Source organism: Euleptes europaea, chromosome 8, assembly GCF_029931775.1.
Source record: "Euleptes europaea isolate rEulEur1 chromosome 8, rEulEur1.hap1, whole genome shotgun sequence".
Taxonomy (NCBI): domain Eukaryota; kingdom Metazoa; phylum Chordata; class Lepidosauria; order Squamata; family Sphaerodactylidae; genus Euleptes; species Euleptes europaea.
Genome location: NC_079319.1, coordinates 23,630,392 through 23,643,033, shown reverse-complemented (window position 1 = coordinate 23,643,033; position 12,642 = coordinate 23,630,392). Strand labels below are relative to the sequence as shown.

The window sequence follows — 12,642 nt, the reverse complement described above, 5'->3', positions numbered from 1 at the left end:
CAAGACTAACACAATGGACATGTTTCTAGTACCATGCTATAAGGCCCAATTACATTTTCTTTCACAATTAGTCTTGCTTAATTGAGGGAGTGAAAGGATTTGGAAAGCCGAAATCATCACTGTAGACAAATAGACACACAATTTATTAGTGATATAAATAGGTGTCCCCCATATATTTGTAGCATACCAAATATTGTGCCTTCCAGTATTCTGACACCATGATCTTTATGCCATTTCCACATTAAGAGTCAGCGCTTTTCTCAGAATGGCTAGAGAGAACAATTCACTAAAGAATAAATTAAAATATGCAGAGCTGTTGCTAAACTGCATCTAGCCACTCAGACACAAAGTTATGGTGGAAAATTCCAGGAACAGACTTTCAAATTCAATTGCCTCTGTGAAAACAACATGTGTTCTATTCTTGCGTTCTTCTGTGAATACCGGAAAAATTAAGGAAAAATTAACAGAAGGGTATTTGATGCTGATGCCCTTCTTGATGCAGTCTTCAGGATTCAGCTGCTATTTTTAAAGCCAAGCAGTAACTGGGATACTTTTTCATACACAACAAACGTAATACAACATGCGGGCGTTACTCTGAGGACATTAGGTACAATTCCTTTGTAAAATCCATGAACTCCTTCTTTCCTATGGACAAGCAGAAAACATTTACTTGTAACTTCTAAATGTATTTGATAGGGAAGATCATTCAACAATTTTCTGCATAATGTCTTTAAAACAGTATTAAATTATAAAAATTGTGATCTTGAAATACATCAAGGCTCTTTTAAAACCACACTATTTGGAACTTTTCAATTACTGGAGAAGTACCAGATTTAATGGCAAAGACCACCATATATTCTCATCTGAGATTGCATATTGCCAGAACTCAATCCAGAGGTCCTGCCTACATTTTTAATAAGTTCCAGGGCATGGTAGAAGATAAAACTACTACGCAACTTATCCCACCCACCCCCACCAGTCTTTATGCCACTCTCCTGATCCATCTGATGTGGGGGACTACTATAATCCAACCTGCTTCAGCAGAAGGCAGAGGGACAAAAGGACAAGTGAAGGTTGAAGGCAAAATAGCAACATTTTCTACCCAACCACAGGCAAGAATGACACCACAGACTGGGAGGACAGTGCAGTAATACCTCCTATAAAGCTGTTTCACTTAGCACTCTTTGTCCTGGGGGCAGGGTTGCCAAATCTGTGCTAGGAAATTCCTGGAGATTTGGGAGTGGAGGGGCCTCAGCAGGGCATAATTCCACAGAGTCCATGCTCCGAAGCTGCCCTTTTCTCCAGGGGAACTAATCTCTGTAGTCTGGAGATCAGTAGTGATTCTGGGGGATCTCCAGACCCCACCTGGACATTGGCAACCCTAGCTGGGGGTAACTTTTTAAATAACTTTTTACTGCCCCTCTCAAGCACAGCAGAGATCCATAAAAGACCAGCACAGCTGAGGCACAGGGTCTCAGTAGTAGCTGTGGGGCTGACAGAAGGGGACACAGCTCTCCCATGAGGAAGACTTGACACGCAAGGTGACCCAGACAGGCTTCCCAGGCTACTCCAGCACAGAAGCCTCACAATGGAAGTCAGCTGGTGGTTACTACCTCATTTGTCACTCATATATGGTGATACTGTGAACACAGCCCCATTAGAACCAGTAATATCAATACCTCTTAGAGAGCTGTTTCACTTAGCACTCTGTTTTCAGGAACACAGTATAAAGTTGGTATTACTGTAAAAGTTTCATTAACTGACACCCAGTTAACTGAACCACCTGTGTGATTAACCAGCATGCCCATGAGCGTCTTGGAGGAGAGGCGCTGGCCAAGCGACTCAGGCAGAGTGCCAGCCAGAAAGCAGCAGTTTCAAGCAGGCAGGCAGCACTGGAACAGTCTGCAAACCCTGACCCTGGTCACTCAACACTGCTGCCCTCTTGCCATCAGGTCAAAGCTTTGTTAACCAGCATATCTGGTTAACTAGCTAGCCCCACTCTCTCATGAAAGCCTGTCAACAAAGTTGTACAGTATTTAATTCGAAAAATTAAAAATTACCTGGTACTGGAAGTTTGCAGGGTAGCTTATCTGCATATTCCAACTCCCCTCTTAAGGAAATTATGGTTAATATGAAATAAGCTTCTTCCATTTTATTTTTCATATTTAATTTTACTTTTACTTTACTTGCAAACCTCATAAATTTGTATGCATTTATGTCTCATGAGCTAAAAATAAAACAAAGTTACAAAAGGAGCTATTTTTGCAACAATTTTGGATTTCCATGCCTACCTCCATGTTCTCCGTATTACATCTACTACTCCTGAGTATCTGTTGTGCTGATCCTGGAGACGTGCCCTCACAACCTGATATGGATATGTTGCTGAAACTGCAAAGATTTTTGACAATGCTGCCATAGCAATATACTCTAAAGTGCTCTAAAAATGAAATGATGCCAAAATTAGTTTCAAACAATGCTAAAGCAACCAATAACAAACTTCACATTTGTAGGTTTCACGGTTTATGAATATTTTATAGTTTCTATCATTTAAACATAGAAATGCGTCTAATAAAAGAGACTAATACTAAATAAGGAACAGACAAATGAAAGTACTTCATACATGGTGAAAAGATGGAATTTATTGCCCTAAATACAATAACCACCGGCTTACAGCCCATTCCTGGGGGTGGTGGTTATGCAGCACTCAGGGACAGTGCTGCCGTGCCGCCTCCTAAATAGCTTCCAGCCCCACGCTGAAGCCAAAAACCTGCCCTTTCCTCCAAGCCCTATGGAGTTCCATAGCATAACTCCATAGCATTCCATAGGGCTACGCCACCATTTTGGATGGCGTAAACTGGAGTACTGGCAGAGGCGGCATTCCTGGCCTGAAAGTGCATAGGAAGCTGCATAAAGGCAGCTCCTCCTCTGGGAATGCCCTGGGTACATCCCCATCGACACTGGCATGAGGCCCCACACCAGAAAAATGTGGCAGCGTAAGTTTCCCTACACCGGTGTGTTTGCCCATCTAGATGGCACTTAAACCACTGCAGTCACGCCTTCTCACCCCTCTCACACACACCCACTTCATTAATGGGCTATTAGTTGGCTAGGCAAATTAATGAAAGCTGAAACCATTGATGCCTTTTAGCCATGGCAGCTAAGGAGCTAGGCAAATTAATGGAAGCTGAAACCATTGATGCCTTTTAGCCATGGCAGCTAAATAGAACAACTATTCTCAGTGATAGTTGGGTGTTCTAAATAGAACAACTATTCTCAGAGTACATCATGTACTACATACACAACATAATCCATAATAAAGGAGTACTTTACCAGTTTCGAATCTGGTGGTCTGTTCCAATGCTTATTATATTTTGACTTAAATTCTTCATATGCCATGAACTGCAGTGCTCCATGACTTGTTCCAAACAGGCCAGGTACAAATCCCTAAAACACAGATTCCTTTTACAGAGTTTAAAGAGCAAAACGTTAAAGCTAGCCAACCAGATTCATATAACAGGATAACTTTACAGTTATCTTTTTTTTTACTACACAGAAACTTTAGCTTCAAAGCATAGCATTATGAAACCTTGAAAATAAATACATGGGCAGTACTGCTAGTCCTTGCAATGTTATCATAACTATCCATCTATTTTCTTTCCTTTGAAGGAAAAATACAATAGTTTTAATAGACAATGCTTAATGAACAATAGGTAAGCAATAGTTACCAGCCTCTATAGTTGCAATGAAAATACTTGCAAGTGCATTTTTTTCAGCATCAATATACGTAACAGAAAAAACTTTTTTTTTTAACCTCTGTACACATTCTCAGTCTAGGTTATGTCAGTAGGCAGTCTTGTACATTTAGAAATGGCTCCTCTTTGCCAGAAGAGAGATTTGATTCATATGCCCTCATCAGAAAGAGGAGCTCCTGACTTTCACAGATCATGACAAACAAGTCCCTTAATAATTTCTCTGTTATGAAAATCCTGTAAAAAACTGTTTTTCTGTTCAGTTGATTATAAGAGACTACACAGCCCTAACAAGAATACCTTTTTGCTCTATTTCTTGAAGTTTTTCACCCTTCGGTGTTACCAAAGTACTTGCTAGAACAGTTGGCATACAGTTCAAAAGCAACGTTCAAAAAGGGTTGATCAGCATCTATTCAAATTAGGTATAAGCTGGAAATGGAGGGAGTCCCTTGCAAAGTCCCTCATGCTACTGAAGCATGAATAATGACATCCTGATTTCTAACCAGATGGATGTGCCTCTGTGCTGTGGAAGACTGGCCCACTGACAAGCACAAGTAGCACAAGTTTTTAAAATATCCTAGGTACCGATTTCAGTGGGAATGTCCTTTTGGATGATGTAGCAGTACAGTACTACAATGTACCATATATACTCGGGTATAAGCCGACCCCCCCAAATTTGAGGCCAGAAAAGAGTTTCTTATTGACCCGCGTATAAGCCGAGGGTCAATAAGAAATTCCCTTTACCGGTAATGCTGGGCTCTAAAATGGCAACCGCCATTTTAGAGCGCAGGGATGATCTCGCCCCTGCCCCAGGTCGCCCTCCCGCCGGCCTCCCGGGCCCTCCCGACCCACCCCGACCCCAGTGCCATCCAAGGGGGGGAGGGGGAAGAGCCCCTGAAGCCCCTACTCACCAGGAGAGGCGGTGAATCGGCGGCGGCGGCAGTGCGGCCTTCCTGCCCCTGCAGGCCGCTGCCGGCCAGAGGAAGCCGTGCGGGCCCGGTGGTGGCACGGCCTTCCCGGGCCTGCAGGAGGCCCCTGAAGGCTGCTGCCGGCCGGAGGAAGCCGCGCGGGCTCGGCGGCAATGGCAGCGGTAAGTTCCCCCCTCCCTCCCTCCTCCCCCCTCTACTGTATTGACCCGCGTATAAGCTGAGTTCAGCTTTTTCGCCCTTTTTTTGGGCTGAAAAACTCGGCTTATACGCGAGTATATACGGTACCGCCAGATGTTTGGGGCTGGATCCAGCCAGCTTTTCTGGTGGTGAAAGAGGAACAAGGGGTTCCCTTTGCCACCCAAAAAGGATATGCTGGGAATCATAGGACTTGCATACATAAAAGCCTTGTGGGAAGGGTTCTATACTAAGGAGAGGAATTGGGTAACACTGGCTGAAAAAAGCTGCCTGGATCCAACCATTTATTTATTAATTTTATTAAACTTGTATCCTGCCCTCCCCAGCAAAGCTGGGCTCACACTTGTTTCCTCTGGGGGGGACCATTTCTTTAAAAGTCAAATTTGTGTGCAATAGACAGCAGAATCAGACCAAGATCAGACAAATGTCCACTGATTTCACTGAAAATACTATTTTGGAGTAAATGGTTACAGTATTATGGTCTTTGCCACCAAGTAAAAATCACAGCTACAAGTAAAAATCACACTGACAAACTGACCCAAAACAACACTTTTTAATCTAACTAGATCTGACGCTGCACGAAGTTTTAGGTAAAGCTCTGTGACAACAGAAAAAATAATGCAGGAGGCAAAGAAGAGTGAAGACCACTAGCAAGCCTATGGGAGTGAAACTCATGTAGTAACACTTTTACATACACATTGTCACACCGCTAATGATGTTTGAAGTAATACTAAACACCAGTACTCCTAGACTATGATTTTGAATGATCTTACCTTGTATAAGCCACGTATACCTTCACACTTGTATATTTTTATAAGGGCATCTACCATCCCCTTGTACTGCCTCTTTGATGGATCAACACCAGCTTCATATTGTAACACAAGCCGCGTTTTCGTCACCCAAATTGGGTTTGTAATACAGAGGGTTATTGCTCCTAACAACAGATGGAAATTTGATACTTGTATCAATTACAATACTATTATCCTACAAAAGGAAGTGTTTACAGCAGCCAAACAATAACCAACCATGTTTTACACATTATTTAACAACAGAAGGCATGCAACTGCTGAGAAGCAATGAAAGACCTGAATGTTACCCTCATGAAGATTAGGTATCCTTCTAGGTGTAGAAATGCATCTTGGATTTAAGAGCTGCATATAGAGAATGCCCACCTTGTCTTTAAAAGCATTTCACTGTTTTGAAAAGAGAAAATATTTCATAGAAGTTTTCTTTTTAGTATTCCCTAAAATTTCAAATTTTTCCATCAGAAAAACAAAAAACATCCTTGGAAAAAAAACTGAATTTAACCCCCCTCCCTGAATTTGTCCTCCACCCACCCACCCCGGCTTTCACATCTCTAGTACTGGGTATGTTTTCAAATAAGAAAAAAGGGAAGGCTTTTGGGTGGTGTGCTTAAGGTCTTGGGGACCCTGTATTGAGTGGACTGGAGGCATAGTAATATTTAAATAAACAAATAAATAAGGCGGTGTTCGCTTCTTTCTCCTGGAATACTCATTGCCCATTAAGTGTGATGAGATCACACTCATTTTCCCCTTCATTGTGGAAATGGCCAGAAACTCTGCTTCTTATCCTGTACATTTCTAGCATGAGCAAACCAAAATTGGAAACCCCGCTGTTCAGTCAGTTTCATTTTCGGGTTTGGTGGACAAAGGCCAACCTGCTGATTTGGATATCACAGCAAACTAAGGTTAATACCAAAAAGAAAACAGAGAAGGAAACAGCATGACAGAGAATGAAAGAGAGAATGAGCATGGAGCATGCAAGCATATGCCTTGTTTTCAAACAGCCATATGGTACCATGGCGTATGGTAAAAAAAATCCACTATATTTCTGAAAATGCATGCAGGTACAATAAGGACACACTGCAAGAATAAAACAAATGCACTGAAAAACTGGCATAGTACATTGTACCAGACAGATCTGTATGCATTTTGATGTATGCCAACTTGTGCCTGCAAAATTGGTGACACAGCCCTGTGAAATCCTATGGAGAAGTTTCATGTTTTTTTTTTTTAAGTAGCTTTTTCGGGTTTCTGCGCCCGGCAACAAGCCGCTCAGGAGGTGGTGTGGCTGCACTGTCCCCAAGCCCACCGCAACTACCCCCCATTACGTTTGTACTGTGAGTCAATGTGTTTAGAAAGCTGTAATTCTGCTTAGGAGTGTACTGTAAATGTTCTATCTATCAGAAAGGCCTAGCAATTTTCAGTGATCAAACAGTTTTGCTGGGCACGCGAGCTGAAGGCAGCACCAACAATGCATAAACATGGACAAAAAAAATAGCAGACAGTTTCTTGTTCGGTTTCCTCACCTGCCTCAGCAGCTGACACTAGGTGTTCAGTGGCCCCTAGGCTTTCCAGCTTATCCTCTGTCTTGTAAGATTTAATGGCATTATAGCTGAGGAGTGAAACGTTGCAAAAAGGTTAGGAAATACAGATTATTATTTTACAAACAGATGAACTACTCAAGGCTGTATACTAGCAGTGTTCCATTTTTCTGTGGCACTCCTTTTTGACTCCTGAAAGCTGAGAGTGGATGTCAGAAGTCCTACATGGACAAACAGCCACGTGAGTTCGGGGGGGGACCTACCAAAATTGTCCCTTATCCCTCTTCTGCCAGCCAAGCCTGGGAAGGTCTGTGAGTGGAAGAGGAAGCAATCTTGCCCAATGTCCCTTCCTCACTCAGACCCCCAACACGTGTCCATGTGGGTCCTGCAATCTTCAGTATTAAAGCTGCTAGAAGAAGGAGAATGCAGGGAAGATCTGCATCTGTCAGCGGAAACCAAATTATCTAGAAACATATATGCGCATCAGACATCTATATGAATATAAACATATAGGCTGGATGTCAAAGAACTACTTCATGTGCGCCCAAGTTCTATTACATGCCTAGAAAGATTTCATTCAAATAGTAAGCCCATAACATATAAACTGCTTCTGAAATTTCCCTCAAGTTCCACAGGTGGTTTGGTAAGTGGCATTAGGGAGGGGTCACTAGTTGTGTAGTTCTTCAGACCCTACCCGTAGTATACATAAGAGAGGGAAATGTACATGACAGACCTCTACTCTAGACTTCATATTAATCTTTATAATTTAAAATGGACAAATACTTCTAAAGTTTAAGCTATTCTCTGCAGAGTACTCATATGTCCTTTTACACATTGTTCAACTATAACGAAATAAAAAATAGAGAAATTCTATGAACAGATCAGGGAAGAAAATAAAAGGTATCAATTAACAGAGTGCAATATAATTAAAGCAGTTCATGTTAAAATGGTATTTACTGGGCACTTAGGGACTAGACATAACTGTATTAGTTTGGGGGGAAAGCACCAATAAAACAGCAATATTCCAGATTATCAAACATAAACCATATTTATGTACTTTGTGGCTCTTTATTACACAGAAAATTATCTATTTTAATAACTCCCTCCCAGGTGTTGACTCTAATAAGCTTTAACTGCTGGCTGATGAACAGTAACCTGGAATAAGGTCTGACAAGCAACATAAGGCAGACAAGTAAATGCTTCTGACTATCCATAGATTATCTTTGTGTGAGCTCTGGGGTTAACCAGGTAAAGTTCATGGCAGACACCCAGCTTCATTCACCATTACCTCAATGAACAGGAAACTTGCATCACTTATAAAACTGTTACTTATTCAATGAGGGTTAAATTAGGAACAACACTGGGATTGCTCACTGCATCCCATATCCTATTAACTGACCTGGAGCTTCTAATACTGAGGTGCTTTGAACAGTAACCCTGATAAAATAATTTATGCAGAACAGTGGTTGCTAAAAACAATAGTATAATACGGCTAGTGGGCCTCAACAAGACAGATTCTAGATTCTTCTTGTAGCAGCAGTCCCTATTCTGACTTGATTCAGATCTGTCTAGAAAAACCTGAAATAAGCCTAGGCTAACTAATCTCCGAAACAAAAACAAAAAGATGTTTCCAGCCTGACTCACTGCAACCTTACCCATTCACCCCTCATCCCAGCCAGGAGAGTTTATTGCCAGGGGTTTGGGACCCCCTGTGGACTAAGAGCCATATGGATCAGGAAGCTGCAGAGGGAAGGAAGAAGAGATTGAAATTGCTTCCTTCTGTCTCTTCTGTGAGCGGAGCGCCACTGACAGGCAAAAAAGGCAATTTGTCCTCTCCCCCTTGCAGCCTCCTGACCTGCATGGTTATGAGTTCACACTGATCCTGAAACCCTAGGAGTAAATTCTCCCTGGGTCGAAAAGGACTGCTGGGGGGAGGAGAATGCAGGAAAGATCTGAGACCACCAGCAACTTCTGCTGACAGATCACTCGATCCAGCCCACTTGCTTAGATCACATGAAATACTTTTAATTTATCCTGGACCTTTGTAGGCCTTTGTGATTAATACTAAATATGGGAAGGTCTTGATATCTATATACTTAAAAAAATGAACATAAAGATACAAGCTTTGTATGAGACATCAGGAATATTTTGGGGGGAAAGACCAATATTACACAGGGTGACATATTCACGTATCTGCAACCTTCACAATCAAAGCATAAAATAATGTATGCCTACGTTTGCATAGAATTATAAATATGCATTACAATTACATATTTGAATAGAACACTGGGAATTATTTTAACAGTTAAACTTACAAGAAAAAGTACAGGCCCCAAGATGCACCTGCTCCCCACACGTTTGGAGTTACCCCTTGGTACAGACCACGCAATCCTTCATGTTTCCAGACGGTTGACAAGCAGTGGAAAATTCCATTGTATTTTGGTCTGAGTTCCAAGCCATCACTCACTATACAAAACAATTGGAGAGAAATCTGAGGTGTATTCTAGAACGAATTAATAATGATAAATGTAAATACGAACACAAGCAAGCAGATCTTTTCCAGGTGAGAATTATGAAGTTAATGAAACTTTAGGAAAACATTCACATTGTACTTGTTCCAAAGGAATAGAAAATAATGAAACAAATACTTTTTTCATAAAAGTGAGAGATCCCTGAAGCAAATGTTATCTTTGACATGAACTCAATAGGTTGCTCAGCCTTTTTGCCCCAAATATACAATAGTGGTACTGTGCAGAACTGCTGTAAGCAACACAACAAGACAATGTGTGCAAAGTTCTTTGAACACTGGAAGAGCTATAAATATGCTGAGCATATACTCACAATATGCCCTGACCTGGATAGTCCCAGGCTAGCCTGATCTCGTCAGATCTCAGAAACTAAGCAGGATCGGCCCTAGCAAGTACTTGGATGAGAGACCACCAAGGAACACCAGGGTCACTATGCAGAGGAAGGCAATAGCAAACCATCTCTGTTAGCCTCTTGCCTTGAAAACCCCACCAGGGATCGCCATAAGTCAGATAAGCCTTGGTGGCAAAAAAACAACAACCCCCACACACCTTGCAATAATCTGTGGTCCCTCTTGACTGCAGTGTTATAAAATTGCCTACATATGTCTGTAGCAGGCCTGGCTGTGGCACACTTCTATGTGCCAAGATTTCTTCTTTGTCACTGAGTCACACAGTTCTGGCTTGCAGTGCCAGGATGGTCTTTGCCCTTTTCTCTAGTGCCAAGCGCTTTGCTGACTGCACATGCCATTGGTGCGCAAGAGCTAATGTGATGGCTACTGAGGTCAGAAAGGCACGGATGGTTCCCTAAAGCTGAGGAAAGCAACATTATTATTACTATAAGTGGCTCATATGGGGGAGTGGCAACTGGGGAAGTTCTCTCCCAGGTGAAAGATTGCAGACTCAACACAGCTGGGAAATGACTACTGTTTGGAAGCCTATTCCTTGAGCTATGCTTCTCCAAAGAACTGTAGCTCAGTGTTAGTACTTGCTTTGCATGCAGATGATCCCATGTCCAATTTCTACCTGTCAGCTAGGCTCTCTGTCGGCCCCGGGGGAAAACAAGATGGTTCCCCACACAGACAAAATGGAGTTTTTGTGCACTCCGTTCCCAACCCGTTTTGCACTCGGTCTCCGGCCCGACATCTGCACCTCAATGGAGACCCGCCCGAGTAATCGCTGATCTGATACCAGGTCCGGAAGATCAGCCAGTTAATGCACACATTAATTTCCTGTATGCGTTGTCTTAAGTCGTTACCGGCAGTTAACTTCTTAATATTGTTGAAGGCTTTCACGGTCAGAGTTCATTGGTTCTTGTAGGTTATCCAGGCTGCGTGACCGTGGCCTTGGTATTTTCTTTCCTGACGTTTCACCAGCAGCTGTGGCAGGCATCTTCAGAGGAGTAACACTGAAGGACAGTGTCTCTCAGTGTCAAGTGTGTAGGAAGAGTAATATATAGTCGTAAGGGATTGGGTTTGAAATGAATCATTGTCCTGCAAAAAGTATCAAAGGTAATGTGCTAATAATTGTCCTGTAAGTATCAAGATAATGTGCTAATGAGGGTGTGGTATACAATGGTTTCATATTAACATACCACACCCTCATTAGCACATTATCTTGATACTTACAGGACAATGATTAGCACATTACCTTTGATACTTTTTGCAGGACAACGCCTCTGAAGATGCCTGCCACAGCTGCTGGCGAAACGTCAGGAAAGAAAATACCAAGACCACGGTCACGCAGCCCGGATAACCCACAAGAACCAATAACTTCTTAATGTTTCTTTGTATCCTAAACCTAATCAACCGCATTGTATTTACCCTATATATGTACTGAGTTTCCCCCCATGCCTGTATTCTAGCCTACTGTCGTGTTGCTGAAGCCTGACACTACCCTTGCCAGTGGGAACGTAGGCTCTTAAGAAAGACACTGGAGAACTGCTTAAAGTCAGGAGTTGACTGCAGCCGATGTGCCTTGGCATGAGCCAAGAATGGTATAGTGGTTAAGAGTGGTGGTTTGGAGCAGTGGACTCTGATCTGGAGGGTTGGTTTCTCCACTCCTACACATGAAGCCAGCTGGGTGACCTTGGGCTAGCCACACCCTCTCAGCCCCACCTACCTCACAGGGTGTGTGTTGTGGGGAAGCGAAGGTGATTGTAAGCCGGTTTGAGTCTGCCTTACGGGGTAGAGAAAGTCGGCATGTAAAAACCAGCTCTTCTCCTTCATGCTGCAAATGACAAGGCTACTTCGACTAAGGGTCCCTAGGGTAGGGGTGGCATTTGGCAGTCGGTGCCCGTTGGGAATGCCCGAGGAACCGGCACGTGGCGCAGCGGAGATGACCGTTAGGGGCGGGCGATGACGTCGCCGCCGCGGCCGTTGCTGCTGAGCGGGGGGAGGGGGGGGAGAAGAGGCAGGCGCTTCCCACCTGCGAAGCGGATCTTCACCAGGTCCAGCGGATGCAGCACCAGCGTGGAGATGACGCCGCCGCTCAGTCCGGCCACCAAGTTCTCGAAACGCACGTGCCGGAAGAGGGACCGCGCAGCGGGAGGCGCCGAAGTGGGGACAGGCGCGGCCCCCGCCACCTTACATGCCGGCGCCGGAGCGCCCGGCACGGCGGCAGTGATCGTCATGGGAAACGAGAGCGCGAAAGAGATTTCCTCTCCCCCCCCCCAAAAAAAAATGTCCCTTTGCGCAGACCGTAGCCAATCACGTGGGAGAAATGAGCTACGCTGGGCTTTGACCTCTTTCCCTCATAGGCAGCGCGTACCGGGAACTGACGGGTAGTTCTACCAATTAGAACGCAACGGTGTCTACCCGGCGGCTTAATGGGTGGGATTAGGAAAGTAAAGTGAATTTGCTCACGTGACCGTACAGGCGCCGGTTTCCGTCCTTCTGTTC

At 43.6% G+C, this 12,642-nt stretch overlaps 1 protein-coding gene across 1 annotated transcript; it reads right to left on the bottom strand.

Moving 5' to 3' along the window:
• Nucleotides 1-476: 476 nt before the first annotated feature.
• SLC25A32 (solute carrier family 25 member 32) lies at nucleotides 477-12,374 on the bottom strand. Its single transcript, XM_056854463.1, has 7 exons — nucleotides 12,170-12,374; nucleotides 9,533-9,683; nucleotides 7,203-7,288; nucleotides 5,647-5,807; nucleotides 3,331-3,444; nucleotides 2,292-2,437; nucleotides 477-645 (listed from the first exon to the last, which is right to left on the bottom strand). The coding sequence occupies exons 1-7, from the start codon at nucleotides 12,372-12,374 to the stop codon at nucleotides 513-515; spliced, it is 996 nt and encodes a 331-aa protein (XP_056710441.1). The 3' UTR covers nucleotides 477-512.
• Nucleotides 12,375-12,642: the final 268 nt, after the last annotated feature.